The sequence below is a fragment of the Psammomys obesus genome, unplaced genomic scaffold (genome assembly GCF_907164565.1).
Source record: "Psammomys obesus unplaced genomic scaffold, mPsaObe1.curated_primary_1811, whole genome shotgun sequence".
In the NCBI taxonomy this organism is placed as follows: domain Eukaryota; kingdom Metazoa; phylum Chordata; class Mammalia; order Rodentia; family Muridae; genus Psammomys; species Psammomys obesus.
The window spans coordinates 4,761,557-4,784,214 of NW_026594418.1; the positions used below are offsets into that span (position 1 = coordinate 4,761,557).

At 39.0% G+C, this 22,658-nt stretch overlaps 1 protein-coding gene across 5 annotated transcripts in view; it reads left to right on the forward strand.

The window, feature by feature from the left end:
• The window catches only part of Elavl2 (ELAV like RNA binding protein 2), a 130,666-nt gene that overhangs the window by 48,038 nt on the left and 59,970 nt on the right, over window positions 1–22,658 (forward strand). For 3 of the 5 annotated variants that reach the window (XM_055618958.1, XM_055618960.1, XM_055618959.1), the window contains exons 2-3: window positions 13,076–13,166; window positions 15,874–16,117. In XM_055618958.1, coding sequence (XP_055474933.1) covers window positions 13,095–13,166; window positions 15,874–16,117 — 316 coding nt within the window. In that variant the 5' untranslated portion in view covers window positions 13,076–13,094. The remainder of the gene's footprint in view (window positions 1–13,075; window positions 13,167–15,873; window positions 16,118–22,658) is intronic. The other 2 variants (XM_055618962.1, XM_055618961.1) reach the window with 1 other exon arrangement.

Consider the following 22,658-nt stretch of genomic DNA (forward strand, 5'->3'; position numbering starts at 1 on the left):
TTAAAAATAGTATCTCTTTTAAATGTAATTGGTAAAGTTTTAAATGTTGGCTCTGACTAATCAAAAAGACCAAACAGCAAGTTTGCATGCTAAGTCTCCCCACTGGTTCTTGTGCCTGTCTGACCTGCATGTCTCAGAGAGCATTGTGAGTCTGTTTGCATCTTTCTTCCCATCTCTCCTCTTGACTTTTTGTCATACGTGTGTATGATCATAGGTTTTTACCTGTGACTTTTTTTTTTTTAATTCCCTTTGCAATCCTTACAAGTTTTGTAATGTCTTTTAAAATTTATCCATGAATTCTTTAAAAGGATGTTTTTATTTGTGATTTCACTAACTGGCCACCTAAACTGCCGTTGGTTTGAGTGTATGATATGTTATTTCATAATGTACTAAGACTGGTGATCCCCCTCCACCCCAGTGTGAGTGCCATTTTTTTCTGATTGCTTGTCATCACCATGCTTTGGTCTTCTTTACTCTGCCATTAGATGTGTGATGAACTTTCTACATCGACTGTTCGTGGTGGTGCTGTTTATCAGGTCTTAGTTAATGTATTGAAATGTTGATGGGTAATAGGATACAGTGGTTTGTATTTTAACTATTTTGCTTGTTTTAATGATTTTTAGTAATTTTTTCATACAGTGTATTTTGATTATACTCTTTGCTTTCCACCGGCTTCTTCAAACCTTTATTACCTCCTATCCACTAAGTCTCGCTCTTTCTCTCTTCCTACTTTAAAAAAAATAAAAAAGAAAATTGAAAACACCCAAAACCAACCAAACAACAAACAAAAACAAAACCCAGTAAGATCAACAAAACAAAAACAAAAATATGCAGTTTATTTTTATGTTGGTCCACTGCTCCTGGGCTTGGGGTCTGCCTTGGAAGTGTGATTGATAACTCAGTGTCACTTCTTTGGAGAATAATATAGAATAATCTTTTTTTCTTGCTTTTCCTGCAGGTAACAGTTGCTGATATTATTTTGATAATAGTGGTAGATCTTTGTGTATACTTGTTTTGGTAATTTTTTCCTGGTTTAAACCTGTGCAGGTCTTGAGTGTGCTGTCAGTCTTTGTGTATTCATATGCATGTTATGTTTGGAAGATGCTGTTTCATCCATCAATGGTGATTTTCTTCACACCTCCTCTTCCACGTAAATTGCTGAGTCTTGAGATGTAATTTCAAACTATTTAGGGCTGTGTGCTCCAAAGTCTCTCATTCTCTGCCTATTGTCCAGATGTGGGTCTCTGTGTTCATTACCTCTACTGCAAGAAGAAGCTTCTCTGATGATGGTTGACTGATACACTGATCTATAGGTATAGCAATATGTCATTAGGAGTCATTTATTGTTATGTTCTTTTAGCAGAATACAGTACTAGGTTTCCCACTAGGACCCAACCCCTCTAGTCTGAGGTTCTTGGCCTCTTTAGCAGTGTCATGTATGAATTCCCCTGATGGAGTGGGCTTTAATCCAATCAAAAAGTGACTTGTTTCCCTCGTAACATTTGTGCCACTATTGTTCTTGTATATCTTTTTAGGCAGATTGCTGATTTTGGTGGCAGGGTTTGTAGCTGGAGGATATTGACGAGTACTTTTCTCTTCAGGTAATATGCAGAGTACCTTACAGCACCACAAATTATATAGTCAGTGGAGATCCCTTCTACTGACTAGTAGATCAGTAGGTCACTTCTACTGACAAGCTTCTAGTTGACCACCAGCTCAGTTTGTCTAGTTCAGAGACCTAAGTAAGTGCTTTCAGAAATAGGGCCTTACCATTAGATTGTGGAGGGTAACCGGTAGCCTTGGTAATAGCCTGTGATTTTTTTTAGGGTCAGATCTGTGGGACCTTGTTTGACCAATGACTCAACAAGATGTAACCCATTCCTAGCACAGGGCTGAATTTCAGGTGTTAGTTTAGGAATCTGCTTCTCTTTAGTTCCACCAAATGAAGACATGGGTCATCGTTAGCTGAACATGAAGGTATGCCAGAGAGGTTCTACTGAGTCTTGCATAGTGGTGATGGGGAACTTGTTCTTCATCTGATGGTGGTGAAATTCTGAGCTTTGGTGCAGCTTAAATTTTCACCCATATTCATTTACTATTCTTGCGTCTGCCCTCCATCTTCTGGCCCTAATAACAAGTGCAGAATCACTCACAGATTCCAGCACATGCAGTCTCTGTGTTTTTGGAGTTCTGGGTATATACTTGACAGAGATGAATTTAACAAGCCTGTGTAGGTGTGACAGTGGATTTACAAAAATGATATGCTCCCCCGACACTGATTCTTAACTAGAAGTTGTCATTCACAGTTCTTTCAAGGGAGTGTGTCTCTACTGTGTTTACAGAAGTGAGTGAACATTTGGAGATGAGGTTGGAGAAATATTTCTCTTCAGAAGAATGGTTAAGATGCTTTTTGTCAAGCTATCCAGATTAAAGTAGTAGGAGATGGTGAGAATTTTTCGTCCAAGCTGGTTTGGAAGGGCTTACCACCATAATTGCTCTGGGCTAGCATATTACCTGGTGCGCAGTGGGCTCTTCTGAAAGTCCTGTCAGCGATGAAAGACCATTTACCACCAAGTGACTTGCGTGTTCAACCTACTGTTCTGCCAGAATTCCTTTAAAGGAATTTTCACTTTACATAAGGCAAAATTGTAGCAGGGAATGACTGTTCAGAAGCAGAATCAGAAAGCGTTTGTAATTTCAAACTTTGATAATAAGGCAGAAGTCTAGTTTGATGTTAGCTGCACTGTGGATGCCATCTGTACTTTCCTGCTACTTGCTAGCACTTTAAACATTGGAAAGTGGATGCCTCCTTTCTTTTTACTCACATACATGTCTAAGCTCAGTTGTTTAAGTTAGAGGTAGTGTCCATGGCAGTGTGACTTTGCCCTTTTTTTTTTTTTTTCTTAGTGAAACATTTAGCATAGGTCAGCCAGAATGGCTATGTGTTCTGGAAAGTTTCCTTGTATTCCTTTGACTTCGGGGGTTTAAGAATACTCAGGAAATGGGGAGTTGGCATGCCCATGTTTTGTGTACCTCTGTTAATCTCATCTGGCATAGTGTCTGGTATAGTGGGTCATAGAAATTACTTTCAGACTCTGAGTGCCTTTTCTAGCCTTATATATCAGATCTTAGCTGAAGGATAGGGTATACACTTCATATGTAGTCTTGGTTTTATTTATGCATCTTTGTTGAGATCTGCTTGCTTTAAATTGTGATGTGATAACAATATGACATATATACCTGTTTTCTCCTTTTGGTTATTGAAGGTTGTGCTCTAATGAAACCTTACAGCTAGATTTTTATTGTTAATATTGTTAATGTTGGTTCACCTAGAAGCTTGAGCTTATACTGAATAGTAATTAAATTCTGAAAAGGGCAGATGTATGTTAGTGACGGGCTATGGCAGCCTTTTTTTATAGACAGCCTATGATAACTTTGACTCATTCAGGTACGAGGCTATGATGGAGAATCTTCCTCTTGGCAGGGAATACACGCCCACATGGTTAAATATGTGAGTGTTTACTTGCCTTGATTTGCCTTCATGGCCATTATTCTGCTTTGTGTGACTTTTTGTGCTTATGATGCGAAGACAAAGACTGGTAAGGTGTGGGAGGTGTGGACTTCTAGAAGCACTGGAATGTGAACTATCTGGCCTAGTCCCTTGTTTCTCTTGCTGAAGGCAGTATGTCCCCTCTTAGACTGACACTCCTTTTAGTCAGAAGAAAGGTGGTGAGGATGTAGCAGGTGAAGGAGGGAGGTTGGGTAACGGTGGAAAGCAGCCTGGGGGTGGGTGGAACTGCTGGAGATTTGTTACGTTTGTTGTGTGCCTTGGGAGCAGTGGACGTGTGATGCAGAGGTATGTGGAAACAGGTCTAGTTGGATGCCTGGCTGGAGAGCTGGGAAGTTGCTTTGTAGGCAGCATGGAATTAACAGGAGCCTTGCAAAGAAATAGTTATGGGATGCTGACTGTTCGGGGGAAGCTCCGTGTAGCTGGGGATTGGAAGGTGGATTGCAGATGGGGCAAGAGTGGAAGCAAAGAGTGGTTAGGAGGCTTCCTAAGCTTGGTTTCAAAGCCCAGTTTTTTTGCTTTCTTCTTGTGTTCAGAGATTGTCACTTATTGCTGGGTTTGGTGGTATAGGCCTGCAGAGCTAGCTCTTTGGGAGACTGACTGAGGCAGGAAGACCATAAGTCCAAGGCCTGCCTAAACTATAGTCTGAGTTGAAGGGCACCCTGAGCAACTTAGAGTAGACCTTGTCTCAAAAATAAAAGGAAGAAGGCGGCTAGGGATACGGCTGACTCAGTACAACACCTGCCTAGCAAGCACTAGGCCTAACTTCCTTCTATATTATTGATTTACAAATTGTTCATTTGTAAATTGAAGATCATATGTATAACTCGTCGTGCACATGAAGGTTAAGTGAGATTTTGTCTTTAAATTATCTGGCATAGAATAAATCATCAATAAATGATCACCTTTTTTTTTCTTCTGCTGTTCCCTGTTTTTGTCAAAGGATTCATTGAATTGTACAAAAAGCAGTCACTTTATTCTAACAACCTCTTTTTGTACCAAAATTATGCAAATTCTGTAGAGAATTCAGGATGCCTTATTTTTCTCTTAATTAAACATCTCAAAACCACAGTTAATGCTGGCTTATAAAAATCATGTTTAAATTCAGGTTGGCTTGACAGTCATGATAAAAGAAACATGACGAGGGTAACCAAGTGGCCCTGTGTAATTGTGTCCTTTCCCTGATAATGAATAATCACTCCTGCAGCACCACACGATGAAACATTATCAGCCTTGGTTTTAGAGTGCATTCGTGGGTGGGGTTCGGGACTTCCGTACTATGTCTCTACTTCCAAATGGAAGGAGAAGATGCTTGTCTTATCCTTGAAGCCTTTATATGCAAAAGAAGCATGGAGGGTGGCGAATTATGAGTATTAAAGTTCTAAGAGTCTGAGCAGTTGAGGGTGAAGATACCAGGGTTGGAAGGAGGAAAGGCAAGTGCACTTTTTTTTATAGGAGAGAGGAGGGTATGCACTTTTAAAATTAAGGTAAATTAAAATAGATAAGGCTGTAATTCAGATGTGAGACGCTTGAGCTATTGGCACCCTATATATTTAAATATAGTGTTTGGAGATCTGGGGTTAAAAATTGCAGCAATTTGAGTAAAAATTCCCATCTTTCTTAGTCACTGTTTGTGACTGTGCTAAATGTAGTATAACGTAGCATCTGCTTCAAAGGCCCAGGGCAGGCGGTGACACTCAGGATTAGAAAAAGTGCTTTCTGTCCACAGCATTCCTACTTCCTGCGAGGGTCTTCCGAAAGTCTGCAGTCTTGTTGCCTGTTGAGATGCTGGGAGCTGCAGAAGGGGTTATCTAAGCCTTAACCTGAAAGACTGACAGATTTTCTCTGATAGCATGTGCTAAGAAGCATTTGCTTTTGTCTAGTGATAATGATACCAGCCTCATACTCATTAAGCACTTTAGTTTGTAAAGTGCTTTGACATATTTTCTGCTTAATATTTGTACATAAGGAAAGCTTTTAAAGAAAGCAGGCCCTTTTACCCATCTCCCCACTTCTTTCCAGATATAGATAATTCAAAGGCTAAATGCCTTCATGGTTTGAGTCTCAGGAAAATTTTCTTAGGTTCAAGGACTCTGTGCTCATCTCTACCTTCTTTACCCCTTTCAGTCACCAGTTGACAGGTCCCGCTCAGTAACTTTTGGAGCTATGTTTGTGTATAATCATACAGGTGATACTGCACATAGACACTTATACATTTGCCCCACTGCCCAGTTCTGACCTCGTGAACTTGTAGGGATCCTAAAGCATGTATTTCAGATGTGCTTTGCACTACTGATTTGAAGAGGGCATGGCCAGTACCAAGCCCGCAGAAGTGGACTTGGGTGCAGAAGCTTTGCTCTGTGACAGGGCAGGATCCACCGAAGTGCCATGATTTGTATCTGTGAACCCTAACTAAACTAACATAAACACTAAACACTAACTAAAACATTTGAAGTTTTGTCTTTCTTTCTTTCTTTCTTTCCTTCCTTCCTTCCTTCCTTCCTTCCTTCCTTCCTTCCTTCCTTCCTTCCTTCCTTCCTTCCTTCTTTCTTTCTTTCTTTCTTTCTTTCTTTCTCTCTTTCTCTCTCTCTCTTTCTTTCTTTTTTTTTTTTTTTTAATGACAGTGAAAGGAAAATGTTACCCTAAGTGGCCAGATGGAGGATTGTGGCCCTTTATAACAGTTGTGAGTTAAAAAGTGTTATTTCTGTCCATAAACCATCCTTGTCTTTTATATTCTCTTCAAGATTAAGCATTCTTCCTGTTCTGAAGCTTAAATATGACAGAGTGTTTTCATGTCTCTTGCAGAGGAACCTTGTTTTAAACCTACCGTATGAAAACACTCAACTACTGGGATTAATTTCAAAATTTGCAATCATCCTTTCACAACCTGTCCTACCCTAAGGGAGTTCCTGATAAGTGTGATTTCTGTAGAAGAATGTGAACTTAATCCAGTTTCTGTGCTGATTACTATGGTGCTGTCCTAATTTAGCGGTTCACATCTATTTGCCTATGTGAAACAACCCTGCTACAGAAATGCAAAGAGAAATTGACTTTATTCTCATTATGCTCATGTTCCCTTTTAGGTTTTGCAGCCAAACAATGGCTTGGAAATTAATTAGGCCCACTGAGGTTGGGATGAAAGAATGAGGTGGTCATGTTTTATCACCAGAAGATAATGGTTTAGTATGTTCCATGCTGTAACCTGGGTAACCCACAGCACTGCTTGACTAACCCTTTTGAATGTTTTTTTTTTTTTCTTAAACTTTTGGGGGAAAATTTCTTGTTTTTGAATCTTGAATGATTTAAATGGACTTGTAACACAAATCAACTTTTTTTGGATGGTGATACCCTTTCCCCCTCTGCCCTTGGCTGTTCTAGAACTAGCTCTGTAGACCAGGTTGGCCTCGAACTCAAGAGATCCACCTTCTGCCTACTGAGTGCTGGGATTACAGGCACTGTGCCATAATGCCCAGCCGAGGTGGTGGTACTTTAAGATCAGGTTTCATGGGATAGCCTAGGCTGGTTTTGAACTCGTCCTCGTCCTTATGCTTAGCTGTACATGAGGGATTGCATGTATAGCCATGCTGCATGGCTTTAGTTAAGCTTTTAAAATACTGATTGTTGATTTTGACATTTGCTGTTGAATGAATTGAATATTGACTTGTTTTTTGAAGAATCTATGGTAAAGAATACTTTACGGAGATAATAGTGTGATTAATACCCATATTTTTAATGCTGAGTTTCCTGAGACTCTTTCCCTTCTCTTTAACATCCAGATCTCTAGAAACCTTTTCTTTGTTTATTCATCTTAGTCCCTAGCACATAATAAATGTTTTGGTGATTTTTTTGAATGCAAACAGTTGGAATGTAAACCGCTTTTGGGTTTTTTTGTTTTTGTTTTTGTGATGATGGATTTAAGCAAGTTGCTGGTATAAAGTGTAGCCCTTGAACTATCTATGCTTCCTCCTGATCATCTCCAGAATCTGGTGATTTCCCCTGACAGCACCTTGGTCATAGTCTTTGTCGTCCTTAGGTGTCTGGTTTATAGTCATTACTTCTTGCAGATTTGCTGAGCCCACCTGTTCTACATAGTTCTCCCATACAGGAGCCGCATGCTACTCTTCATCTTGAAACTGTTTTGTGGTTTCTTTTCTTCAATTGAACTTCCAGGCCCTGCTTGTGGTCTGGCCTCATCAGCACATTGACTGGTCTCTCAGACTCCATGTAGCTCCTTGCTGCTTTACACAGCAGCCCAGCTTTGACCCATCTGGAAAAGTTTCCTTGACAGTCTAGTGGGAACTACAGTTATTTTCTCTTACATACAAAATTGCTGTAACGTAACAAGTAGCCAAACACAATCCACGTCCCTGTAGGTCAGAAGTCCATTCAAACTAGACCTGTGCCAGCTGAATGAACTTCCATCTTTAGGCTTGAAGACCAAGGTATCCTCATCTGCTCTGCATGCCAGAGGCTCACTGAAGATCCTGTGACTTCTGGACAGCACGAATTTTCCACTCCGTTTTTTTACTTCCAAGAATCAGTGTTAATCCTCTGCACCCAGCTGGATGATATAGGACAATCAAACGAGGGGAGTAGGATGTGGACATCTCGGAGGGACTTTATTGTCCCCGCACAGCAGCCACATCACTTCTCGTTGAAATCTTGGCTCAAATGTTTTTTTTCTTTTCAGTGAGGTCGGGTGCTTATTACTTGAGACTACTACCATCATCTCCACATTCTCAGGGCCACTTCCTCTGTTCTACGTTTTCATTAATTTCACTAATACACACTTTCCTGTATGTGTTCCTCCTGGCTCTGCTTTACCCATCTCCTATTGTGTGTATGTGTGCACCCTAGTATTTACTTCTTATAGTCAGTTCCTCTAGCACCTACAGCTTCCCCTAGATCCTAGCAGGTGCATGCAGATGCCTGTTTGAATAGATGAGCAAGATGGGAAGAGTGAGCAAGTCTTTCTAATTGGATCTTTATTTTTCCACCAACCAGCGTGATTGACTATAATAAGCTTAGAACAAAGGGATGGATTTGGGGCCCAGCACTCATCCTAATCCGCAAACCTCAAAGCCTTTAATCCTGCCAGCTCTGGAACTCCAAACCTACAGACTGGCTTCAGGAGAGATTTAATTTATGTGTCGAAGCCATAAAGAGCTAACAGATAATACTAGTTGTTAAAGTTTCTTGTATTCCTGCAGCTAGTTGGTCTTCTGTTAACCTTGAGGCCAAATATCTGAGTCTGAGGTTGAGGAATTCATGAGCTTTTGAGATAAAGTGGTGTGTGGTTGAGAAGAGAGTTGTCAGGAGTTTTTATGATCCAGGGGATTCTTTGAAGCTTAAAGACCAATTATTGTTTAGGACCTATGAAACAAAGAGGTTTAAAGAGAACATGTCAGCTGTCCTTTTACCTCATGGTTATTTCTGTGATTTCAAAACTTGATTGAATATTCTCTTGTTTACTTCAACAAGTCTAGCAATTTATCATGAACTTGTCATTGTAGTGATTTCATGGGAATGATAATGCATTCACTTCAGGAATGATGGCCCTGTCTGGCCTCAGGCTGCTTACTCTGCTGTGATCATCCTACTTTATGTGTTCCAGTTTCTGACCCTGACCTTACTAAGGGCAACTGTTAGGTCAGTATTGCACTTTTCCCCAGCTTTACCTTTTAAACTTTAGAGATAGATGCCTTCCTTCCACCTTGTAACTCAAGCTTGGTCTTTAGAGCAAGTCTTAGTGTGCAGCCAGAAGATACTACAAAAATTCTGTCCTGGTGGGGTACATCTGGAGGTATTGGAAGTCTCTTAGCCCAAGGTGAGTGTGGATTCCAAGGTCATTGTATCCAAACTGGATATTTTAGTCTGAGAGAGATGCTTGTCCTTGCCTCTAGCCATGATTCTTTTTAGAAACATCATTTGTATTTGCCTATTGTTCCTAGCCAGTATCAAATTAAAAACCACTTAAGACCTGTAACTTAAGAATTTTTGAATTCCTTTGTATCAAAGTTTATTTTCTTTTTGCATTTACTCTTGGATTTTGACCATTTTGCTAAGTGTCTCCTAACTCTCTATCTGGTCTGTCTCTGTAACTGTACTAGAGAGAGGCATGGAACTTGCCTATTCCATGTTTCAGGATTTGTTTTGACTTTTGAGCTTTCATAGTTGGCAAGTTGAAGTGACAGGTGTTTGAGGTAAAAAATATCATAAAACTGATCACTTCAAAGATAAATGGCTTCCTTTGCTGAATCCTGTAACAGAAATTTGGATTTCAGTGGGTGAGGGTGGCTTGTGGAATGCACCCAAATAGGAAAGTATGTTTTCATTGTTATGTTTATTGTGAAGTAATTGAATTGGGGCAGAAAAATCAGGCTACTGGATTTTTGTGTTACGGATGGTGTTCACCCTTTCAGTGCCTGAGTTTTAAAGAGATTGCTCTTGTTCCTCCCTTGTATAGATCCCCTCAAAAGGGAGTGCTATGATTTTAGAGGAAAAGAGTAAGGCACTGGCTTGATTGAAGGACAAGGAGGGCTCAGATGCTCAAGGCTGGTAATAGTAAAGCATGCAGGGTGCTCAGTTCTGTCTCAGATATCTAGTGTTTGATCTGACAGGCAGCAGGTGGCTGTTGATGGTTTAGGCAAAGCTTCCTGAAAAAGTTAATGTGACTTGGGAGGAAGAAGGACCCTTGGAGAGGCTGTAAGTAACTTAGTGCTTTTTCGGAGGAAGTATGAGCCCAGATCAGTTTTGCTTAATTCCCTACCCCCTTAATGCAGTGGTAATTATCACTCCTTAAGGCTTAGTTCAAAGACCAGCCTGTACCCCTGAGCCAAATTCCCAGCCTGGGAACTGCTATGAGGATGCTATGAGGATGAACTGATCTGAGGATGGTCAACGTAGCAATGGAGTGGAATGTTAGGGCAGACTGAACCAGCTCACTAGGAGCTTTGGAACGATCATTTCAGCACACTGCTATGACAGGTCTACTCTCTAAATCGGGTGGTATTTAGGAGTTAGAATCCTTTTTCCTAGCTCAGTCATAACACCAGGTGAACTTAATGAGAATTTTCAGGATTTTTAAAGTATTTTTTGACTAGAGTCTATCTTTACATGGTGGCTGCCTGGATGAGGTTTTAAAATAGCAAAGAAGCCGATTACTGTAGTTTACAGGATGTTTTTGCTGTTGTTTTGGTTTTAAACCAGGAGATTACAAAATGAAGACATTTTATATACTTATATGTGGTTGGTGGGAAACTGTTGGGCCAGTTTTTCTCTTGTTCTTACTCTTGTCAGATAGGAAAAATAAAGGGATAGGTTTGATCTCGGATTTCTACCATTTTAAGAATCTGTAGATGTAGAAGTATACAATAATCATAGCATGAAGTGCATGTAATTGAAAGAAACAAAAAAAAGGAAGAAAAAGATCAAACAAATGCGGAAAGCTTTAGTGCCTGTTGTAGCTAAATTATACAGCTGTGAAAAGATAAGACTTCCTTCCTTCCTTTCCCCTGTGAGGCCTGTGCTCCTATCAAACTGTTCCTCACCATTATCTCTTTTAGCTCAATGAAAGTATAGAATATTTTAGATAGATCTATGAAAGTGCCATTTCACAAGTTAGTGTTCTGAGAATAACAGGAAAAGCAGTCTGAATTGGCACAATTGATGTCTAAATTAAGAGGTGAACATATATGAAACGTTATTTTTCTAAGCCTTAAAATTAATGGCTCTGTTTCACTGGAATACAGCGAGTTTTTTCCCCCCTTTCCAAAGAGCCTCAGAGCCAGTGGAGTCTATAAATAGTACGCAGCCGGGTTGTCTGTGGTAGATTGAGTGGAGCAGAATCACCTGTCCTTAAGTGAAGGGGAAGTAGCTTTACATTTTTAGTAACTGAATTGTTGGCCAGCATAAAGGTAAGGGCCATGTGAGCAGCTTATTTATAACTTCCCATAAAGGTGTGTGTCTGCCTCAAGTGGAGAGACTGTCTGGGTGCTGGGAATGTAAAAGTGCAGTGGAGTCATTTTCCATCAGCAAGCAGCCTTCCCAGCTTAGTTGGTTCAGTAGACTCAGAATTTCTGGGGCCTTGCAAAGGAGGGGTGTCAGTAGATCAGCTTGTTAGTTAATGCTTCTCTTCTATGGAATAGAGGGCCATGATTTTACCCATGACTTTAGGTAATGTTAACTCCCGACTGTATCCTGGACATACATTTTGGCTTGGTTTAACCTGTTGGGTGTGGTTGTTTTGCCCCACATTTGGGCTCTTGTCAACCTATTTCATGGATATAAAGGACTTTACTCTATCTCAGCTTAAGATTATAAGATAAGGGAAGCAGAGTCAGACAGGACTCTCTGCCGATAGTGGGAGAAAGTAAGAACAGCAAAGCGCTTGCATGCCTCCTCTGAGGAGTCTTTAAATCCTTCCTTCATAGATGCCAGAGTCCACTCCATGTTCACATTCTGTGTGAATCATGTACAGTTTGGCTTTTAACTCTGAAGTTGAAACTTTAAAATTACCACAATGTAAGATTTTTTTTTTTTCAGCCTTCCTTTGTTCATTATCTCTGAGCCTGAGTTTTCCGATTGCTATGCTGTCATTTTAAGCATGTGGATATATAGTTAAAAAGTAAACTTTGGGTTTGGGGCCAGTATCACAGCTGCGTTTAGTTTTTAGGCAAGTTGAAGTAAGGGGTAAATTACCCGTTAATGCTATTGGAGGCCTCATGGCAGCACTAATTTCGAAGCATGCTGGGTTCACAATTTACATATTATAAAAACATTCATTTGATTTCATTCAGGGACAAAGCTGACATCCTATACAGTCATTACTCCAAAAAAAAATCCTATTTATTGGTCCAATTATTTCAATTGAAAGATGCTGGTTTACTGCTGCTTAGTATATGTGAACAGTTCTTGGTGAAACTGGTAGAGACCAGTTTAACTGTAGTGGCAGAATAACCTCAGGGGGTTTTGATTCCCTTTTAATTTGAAGTCCCAGAATTAAGGACCATTTGTACTATAATGTAACAGTGTGGGCAAATACATCTTTGCCTAATACCCCTTTGATATTTAAGAGAGAGAGTGCTTTTATGCGAAGCAATCACTTTATGAATCGCTTGACTGCTTTTCTCACTAAAACTTCATTCACATTTCCTCCCTTCTCCCACATCCATAAGAGACGACTGCATGTAGTATTTTCATTTGATTTTTTTTTTTTTTTAATTTTTGAAACGGAATTTAAGGTAGTTCTTAAAGATAGATGCCAAGATAACTAGATAATACTGTTTTAAAAATCAGGCTCTTAATTACAAATACTTACATTTGTGCAAGAAAACTACATGTTAAAATAAATTTGGAAAGATTAGATTGGAATTGCCTCAAATTCAATTAAGCCCCACTGCATGGACGTGCTGGGAATAAGACAATCACTGTAAATTTGTGCAAGCTGACATGTTGCATTACCTTGCTCTACTCTAACGTACGGTACTTTTTGTGTCCATATTGCAGACGGCAACTCCAAACTAACATGGCAGTCAGACTGTGTGATGTGGCCTCTCTGCTTAGAAGCGGTTCGTGGGCAGCAGAGCCTTGGACCGGGGTCTGTGGGATTTTTCTTAAATTCTGTAGGCTACTTTTTTTTTAGCATGTTGCAGAAGTGCCGAGGCCATACCAAACACTTGAACCTTTAATTTGGCGTACTAATCATTCTTACCTGCTGTGGTATGGCCATCTTTAAGAATTAAAAGCACATTGTAATTTAACTGTGGTATATGTAGATCAGAACTGTGCTGTTATATGTAACTGAACTAATCAAAATAAGGATTTTAGTGTAGACTCAAAAGAGTGACAAGTTTTTTTTTTAAAAAACAAAAACAAAAACAAAAGTTTTGGTATGGTCTGAATACTAAGTTACCGTAATTCTTTACATTCTGTTTACTATGTATTTTTTTGGTTACTACATTTTGAAGTTATTTACAATTCCTGATGCTAAAAAAAAAAAAAAAAATGAAATTGTAAATCTGGCTAAAAATTATTTGCCCAGTAACTGTTGGAAGACTGTGCATTCTGTGAACAGTTGTGTTGAGCCTATCAATGGAATATGCATTATTTGGAAAATATAGCACATTAGTATCATTTTATTCAGAGCAGATGGTCCTATAGCTGAGCGATGCTGTGATTTTCAGTGCACACAGCCTACTACAGCTGTTCACTTGAATGTTGGCTTAGGAGCTCATTCTTGCCACCTGAACATGGAAATAAATGTGCAATTAAGTGAGAGTGTTTGTTGTCCTTACTACACCCTGCTAATGTCAGTCAGTGAACATTTATATCTCACATGCCATCCCAATGAGCTGCACTTGGGGTTCTTGTTCTCTGTGTACGTACCCTTACTTTTGAATGGTGGTTTATTTTAATAGGCCTTGGCCACTTTCCTCTTGTAGGTCATTGTTTTTATAGTTGCTAAGCATAGATGGCCCTGCGAGAATTTTGCTGTGAAAAGAGTAATTCACAACAAACCCACAAACTGGAACAGTCACGCTTTTATTAGAAAATCTGAAGCCCCCCCCTTTCTCAATTTCAATTAATTTGTCAACCATAATATCTTGAAATATTTTGATGATTTTTTTCATACAGAAGTCCAAAGATTTATTTTTTATTCTTTACTTTCTTAAGTATTCACTGAGAATACTTACCCAAGAAAAGTAGTTTAAATCTTGGGGTGGGGGGAAGTTTGTTTTTTTGGAAAAGGAAAGTTAGAGTTTGTTTGATTATTTCCTAACTACTTTGGCCTGGCCTGAGTCCATTTTTATTCCGACTGCACTGATTCTTGTCCCTCACCAGTCTAGATCTGGTCAGGTGACCAGTCTGCCTAGTGCTGCTTTCTTACATAAACATCTCTTGGCAACAGAGATTTTGTATGTATAGATGTACCCTTTCATTTTTCTTAGGTAATTTGCTTTTGAAAAGACATTTTCCCCATTCCCTTATAATCAGCCCTCTTTCTCCTTTACTTTGCTTTTTTTCTTTTATCAAATTCTTTGCCTTTCCTACGTTAAAGCCTCCTAAAGCTAGCATGCCATCACTCAGACTTGTCAGGTTTGAGCAGTTCTTTGGGGAGCTGAGAGATATTTTGAATGAGACGGAGTGTAATCTTTTCGCTGATGCTTTGATTTTTTGATTCCCTCATAGTCTTGGCTGTCCAAAGTTGGACAGTTATTGGAAAACACTTAGAAAGTTTGGGGGCTGTGGTTTGTGACTCTTTTGTTCAAAGCCCATCAGATTGCTTTTAGGAAATTATATTCAAAATTGTATAATAAATGATTGTTAGAGTAGTTGGAAATGTTTGAGGCAATATTCCCCAATATCTGCTGCTTGGTTTATGGACACCTTATTACTTGCATTTTCAATAGCCTTGGGCTGGCCTGTTTGGAGAAGTTGGTATGTTTATATTGTTGCTTTGGTGAAATAGATATGTGTTTTTGGTCTTGTGTTCTTAAAATTAGAGTCAAGGCAAAATATTATCCTGAATTGTTTGTGGATTCTGTTTTGATGCTATAGACCAGTTACTTGGTAGTGATCACCAGCAGCCAAATTGACAAGAATGGCTGGATAGAGTGTACAAATGAAGACAGAGTATGCATAGTTTTACTCCCACGTTAATCAACCCGTTCACTCCTGAACATACAACATCTATTATTTTTAATTTCTTACCAATGATAGAGGTACAAAATAATGTTAATCAAAAACATTTCAGTATGTAACCAAAACAGTACATGTTGACAAATTTTTATTTTTGAAAGTACCTTTGCTCCTGATTTTGTTAATGGATGCCTGTCAGTCTTAGATAATTAACTCTTATGAACTGAAGAATCGTCTTCACAGTTAGTATGTCATTTTTTTTTTAATTTTTATTTTTTGTTTTGGCAGCATGTTAAGCATTTTTATTTTCTAGAATGATATTTAGTCAGGACATGGTTTGGTGCCCTTTGGTATCAAATTGCTTCCTCTGTGGACACTGCAGGTGAGTGAGGGCATATGACTAGACCCAGGATATGATTCTAGAAAATGTTTCAGATTTAAATTCTGCTTATGTGCATGTATGGAATATGTATGTGGAAGTATAATTGTAGTTGAATAGCTTAATATGAAATACAATTAGTGTAGGTGTTGCACTTTTTGTTGAAGCTTTATTGTGATCTCAGCAGAACAACTTGTGTTTAGTGACAAGTGTTTAACTCTTAGGTGGAATCTCTAATAGGTTGTGAAATATGAATTCTGACATTTCTTATTTTCTCTGTTTTTAGCAGGTAATTGCTGCCATGGAAACACAACTGTCTAATGGACCAACTTGCAATAACACAGCCAATGGTCCAACCACTGTAAACAACAACTGTTCCTCACCAGTTGACTCCGGGAACACAGAGGACAGCAAGACCAACCTAATAGTCAACTACCTTCCTCAGAACATGACACAGGAAGAGCTAAAGAGTCTTTTTGGGAGCATTGGTGAGATAGAGTCCTGTAAGCTTGTAAGAGACAAAATAACAGGTATGCAATTTTATGTAGATGGTTGACATTTAAAGGACCATGGGTCAGGATGTGAGAAAATAACTTTATATCTACAAATTTTCCAGTGCTGAAGCTTTACATATCTAGGTTTTCTGTTACTATATAAGCAATATGAAACTAGTTTTAAATTTTTCTTTTAAACAATAAAATGGTTTTGGAGACTGTACCTGCTTTCTCCCTCCCTTTCCCCCTTCCTTCCTTCTCTCTCTTTCTTTCTTTCCTTACTGTTGATTAAAGACATGGTCTTACTCTGTAGTACAGTTTAGCCTGCAGCTCGCTACATAGTTGGGCTGGCTTTCAATTCATGACAGTCCCATATTAGCATACTGAGTGCTGAGATTACAATTGTAAGCTTTCATGCCTAGATACCAGTATTTATTTTAACTGCACATTGAATATATTCTGAGATGAAGGACACGCTTTTTGGGAAAGTGTGTGTGTGTTGTGTGTGTGTGTGTTTGTGTGATAGCAACTTTCAAGTTAACTTTTATGTTTTCAGTACCCCTGAGCTTGCATAACTGAACATTTCAACAATGAGCTATAGCTATAGAAGCATATTTTGTTTATAGCTATAGGAGAATATTTTGTTTTAGAAAGTGAGGGGATCAGGGGGAACACCTTACAATATTCTTCCATTAAGTCACTTTGGTCCTTCTGCTTTTAATACGTTGATATACATTGATAAAGTATTGGCGAATATGTTTTCCTTGTATAAACAACTGCACCAATAGAATTAGGGACTCATCTGTCTTTATGTTTCTTAACAAGGAAAGAAGATATGGCATATAAACTTTTTTTTTTTTTTTTTTTTTTTTTTTTTTTTTTTTTTTTTTTTTTTTACTGTAAAGATAAAGAGGAAAGGATGGGAAATTGGGCCTAAATGATGCCCCATTTGGCCAAATTTGAGTACACAATAGTTGAAAAAATCTTAGTATGCTTAAAAAAAAAATCTGAGTATTTTTTATTTAAGCTCAAACCTATTTAAGGAGCATGTTCTTGAGACAGAAGTTAATGGTTCCTACTGGAATTGTTTTAAAACACTAAAACCATATGACATTAAGTGTAGATAGACCTCATGGGTCTTTCATGTTGTGAAATTTGGTGAAGCATATAACTGCTTTATACAGTTTATAAACAAACATATCAAACTAAGTTTTGAAATAAGTAAAGGTTTTTTGAAAGTGCTGTAAAGGGTGGTACCAGGAGTTTGACTGCTTGATTGATCATGTGACCATGTACAAGTTAGCTCCTGGCTTTGCCTCTGGTTAATTGAGGTTAAGGGCAGAGATCATACTGGGATCATTTAGGACTTCTGTCTAGATGATGCTTTGAGCAGCTCTGTAATTGAGGCTCCCAGTCTCCGTTTTTAAAGATCTACTAAGTGCCTGAAGCCAGTGTCTGTGCTTGAGTCTCACTGTCCTGTTCTCTGGAGCTACAGATTGAAAACCACAAACAGCTTATCTATTCACATCAGATTAAAAATAAGCACATTGCCTCCAAGACATAAGACATACTGAATAATCCTTTCTTTAGCTAATTACGTTGTTTCTGTGTTCATAATCTTTCCAGGATTCTTCAGTTGTTGAATCCTCACATTCAAATGGGTCATATTTTCCTTTAGTCCTTTGTGTGTTTGTGTGTGGTGTGTGTGTGTCTGTTTGCCTGTCTCTGCCTCTGTCTGTCTGTCTGTCTGTCTATCTGTCTCTCTCTCTTTGGTTTGGGAGGCGTTTGGAATGGGGATTAAACCTCGGTCTGCATACATACTGTAGTGAAGTTTTATCACTGAGTTGTATTCCTGGCCATTTTCAGGTTTCATTTGCAAACTGAGGACTGGCAGTATATGAAATTAATAGAGTTTTTGAAAAGTTTGGAAAGGTAGAAAACAGTTCTATACTAGATTTTATTTTTAATTTCTTTTTTTAGTAAAACAATAACTTTTGCATGTGGACTTTTTTAGGCTATTTGAAATAAGTAGTAAAGTGTGATAAATGGCATACAGGCTATAACATCAATTTCTGTGATTTCTTGTTCGATTGCTCAGTGGCAACTCTACCATTGTAGGATGAAGATGCTTGAATAGTGTGTAAAAAAAATCACATTTCTTTTTTATGATACTGGGAGTGGTAAGTGAAAATATTAAACAGCCCATCCATCTTTCATATTAGACATTTGCCACAGAAGACATCTTAGGGGATTTTCCATATCTTATCACTGGGCAGACTTGAATCATCTTATTTTTCGGTAAACCCTTTACAGTGCTATTATGAGGCATAATGGGGGAAATCTGAGTTTTTAGTCTTCATATCTCTGGGTTCTTTGGCTTCATCATGGAAATATGTGGCTTACTTCCACACACATTTAGATGCTGAAATGGAATTCATTCTTGATGTCCCTTTGCTTCATTGTTCTCTCAGTCATGGAAATTTCCGTGATTGTATAATTTGTGTTAAAATATCAGGTAAGTACATGAACTCACAGTATTGCCCGAAACCAGTGCCAGCCCAAGCTATATCAAATCCAACACAGCAAAGGGAGTTGGGCATATATTCCCACCTCTAACTGTGGGTGATTTGCAGTTGTTAGCTATTGAGAAACTAAGCATTAGTTTTTCCCATGAGTGTAGCCCTCAGTAAGTCTTCTAGCGGAAGAACACACATTGAAGAATATTTGGACAACACATATCAGTCTTGAAGGGTTTTGAAAAGGATACAAAGTTGGGTGGATTAAGAGATGGCAGGGGTGGATCTGGGATTAGTGGGGTAAAAATGATGAAAATCCAATGTATGAAACTTGAAATTCTTAATGAGCTAATAAAAAACATAAAATTGGAGTTGGGCTTGGTGGTTCACTCTTTTAATCCCAGCAATCATGAAGCAGAGGCAGGCAGATCTCTGAGTTCAACAGTAAAACAGCCAGGTCTACACAGAGAATTCCTGTCTCAAACTCCTTTACCTCAAATAAATAATAATAATAATAATAATAAATAAAATAAAATCAGAAGACCCTCAAATATGTTAGTATGGGATGAAACAAATATTTGCAGACAGACATCATTCTTTATATTTCAACTTTAAATTTATACTTGAAATTTTTCTAAAATACTCACTGAGAATATACGGAAGAAAACTGTCCAGAGAGCAAGTAGCAAGACCAGAAACTCCCACAGTAGGCATTGTAGTCACACTGTGTACTTTTCTCTTTGCTTTCCTTTGAGATAGTTCTTTGCTATGTAGCCCAAACTGTTCTGCAGGTGGCCATCATCCTGCTTTAGCTTCCTAAGAGATAGAGATTACAGGTATGTGGCACTCATAAAGGCTTTAAAAGCTATAAATGCTCTTAAAACTGATTTAAGCAGTTATCAGCCAGTTTAGTCTGAAGTCGCCTCTGCGGTTTGGTCAGGGATGTATGTGCTTGTATGATGAGCATGGTTCTAGGGAAGTGTAAATTAAGCCAAGGAGTGGCTGGAGCAGTGTCTAAGATTCTGGTCTTCTCATTATTTCCTTGGGCAAATTTTTTTCTTTGCCAATTCTTGGTGGCAAGAGCTCACTTTGGAAATTAGCCACAGAACAAACTAATAAGTTAATAGCTAGAATACAACTTTTACGGGGGTACCAATGGGGCATCTTGTGGTGAGGGTGTTGTGTTTGGAAAGGGAATGGAAGATTTTTGAGGTCAAGACTGAAGGCTATACCACACAGATGAGAACACCCATTTTTCTTTCCATCTGTGGCTGAGTACAGTGTTTCGGATCAATGATACCCACATCTGGCAACAAATTTACCCAAGAGAGAGTTAAAACAAAAACAACCAACCAGCCAGCCTTGGACTCTGGATGCTTTGGAACTGAAGCCAAAGATCTCCACAGCTGATTTTGTAGCCCTAGGAGTTGAGGAATTATGGGAGGCTCTTGAACTGTGGGTGCCTAGACTGGGAGATTTCAGAAATTTGGGCCTCAGTAGGCCTCATTCAGACTTCATGACTAGGAATCCTGAAGGAGGCTCAGAACCCAGGGAATTTTCTGTAGTTCTTCAGGAAAAGAGAAACAGAAATTCCTAGGTCTTGTACTTATTTGGCCTTCAAGTTGCTGAGTGAGGTCATGCAAGTGAGGGTGCTTAATTCATGGCTAGCTTAATCTTCAAGGGCCACTTCATGAGCACTGGTCTCTGATGAGTTAATTCTTGGGAACCAGGACTTGGAATCTTGGAGCTCTCTTTACTGACTGTCTGCCCCATGGGTTATCCCCTCATGTAATTAACTTTGGGAAACTTCAGGGTAGTTCTGTTGTAATCATGTTTCCATTCTTGAAAAACAAGGGCTCCTAGAATTACAGTTTGGGGCCTCAACTAATGCAAGCTGCTTGTTTTATCTTTGTATGGTATTCATTTTTACTTATCATTGTATGAGGGTGCCTTCAGTGCTGACTTCATTTGCATCCAGTCAGAAGTTTTGTTTTTTTTTTTTTTTTTTTTTTTTTATAAACAGAAAGGAAGGACCTAATGTAAAGCAAACAAACAAGCTCCAGGGACCCAGCGACTTCCTAGGTGTTGGTCACCCATGTTTAGATAGAATATCTTGAAAAATAACCAAACTTTGTTTCTTCCTCTTTAGGAGCATGTTTTTTTTTTTTAATTATATCAGAACAATGTGATTTTTGAAACATTTTTTTAACAGGATTCTCCCCTCTTTAAATAAATGCAACCTTAACTCCTCAGGATTGAAATAGATAAATGGTATTTATTAGTGTAATAGATACCTTCAAATTTAATAGCATTAATTTGCTGGGATGAAGCAAGTGATGGCGGACACAGGCTGTTTTGATGAATGTCAATCTGAAAATACAGTTCTGTAAGTGAGTTATTATTTGGAACTGATAGAATGTGAAATGATCAAGAATCCTGAGACAAGTTGACAACAGTAGAGTGGTTAGGCAGGTGGCTGGGCAATAACTTAAAATACCCATTTTGAGGCTCTGTGGTGCTTAATGGCAAGGGTAGTGGCGAGGCTGCATGTTTCCAGGTCTGAAGCTCCAGATAAGCACTATGTAGGTACCTGTCTAGCCTGCACAATTTATTTTTAGATTTTAAAGCTGAATTAATATAAAATGAACTTCGCATCGAATTTATGAAACCATGATGATAATTTAATTTTTTTTATTTATTATAATTTATTCATTTTGTATCCCAGCTATAGCCCCTGCCCTCATTCCCTCACCATCCTACCCTCCCTCCCTCATCTCTTCCCATGCCCCTCTCCAAGTCCACTGATAGGGGAGGCCCTCCTCCCCTTTCATCTGACCCTAGCCTATCAGGTCTCATCAGGACTGGCTGCATTGTCCTCCTCTGTGGCCTGGCAAGGCTGCTCCCCCAAGAGGGAGGTGATCAAAGAGCAGGCCACTGAGTTCATGTCGGACACAGTCCCTGTTCCCCTTACTAGGGAACCTACTTGGACACTGAACTGCCATGGGCTTCATCTGTGCATGGGTTCTAGGTTATCTCCATGAATGGTCCTTGGTTAGAGTATCAGACTCAGAAAAGACCCCTGTGTCCAGATAGGTTGGCTCTGTTGGTCTCCTTGTGGAGCTCCTATCCCTTCTGGGTCTTTCTGTTTCTCCCTTCTTTCAAAAGATTCCCTGCACTTTGCCCAAAGGTTAGCTATGAGTCTCAGTATCTGCTTCAATACCCTGCTGGGTAGAGCCTTTCAGAGGCTCTCTATAGTAGGCTCCTGTCTTGTTCCTTGTTCTTGATGATAATTGAAGTATCTTTAACCAGTGAAATATACCAGAGAAACTTGTGATTTTAATCAGTATTATCAGTAGACCTTATTATTTTTCATGTATCTTTTTTTTCTTTCTAAAGATTATGGTTAATCAGTCATCTCAAATCATGAGATTAACATTACAAAAACTTGCCACAAAAGTTTGAGGAAGGCTTTTGAATTTATTCCAGACTCATTTTTGTTGTGTTACTTAAACCGCGTGTGTGTGTATGCGTGTGTATCTGTGTGTGTGTATTGAGAGTATGGTACATGAATGTCAGCAGGACATCCAGATTGTTCTCTGCATTGGTGCCATGAGATTGGATCTCTGTAAACTGGAAGCTAGTCCTTTGTGGGCTAAATGTGGAACTCTCAGGATTTGCCTTTGTTTGTTGCCTCATGTGCTTTGGCCATGCCAGGCTTTTAAACATGGTGCTGGAGAACTGGAATTAAAATCCAAATCTTGAAGAACAATACTCTTGCCCATTGAACCATCTCTCCAGCCCAGCCTGAATTAGGTAGTTTTAAAAATGCTGTTTTTAAATTCATATATATAGGTATGCCTACCTGAATTTACATGCAACCATGTGCATGTAGGTACCTGCAAACGCTAGAGGACATTGGATCCCATGGGACTGGAGTTATAGGCAGTTATAGGTCACTTGATGTTGGTTCTAGGAAATGAACCTCTGGGTCCTTTGCAAGAACAATAAGCACTGTTAACTGCTGAGCCATTTCTTCATCCCCTAAAGTAGGTATTTTTATT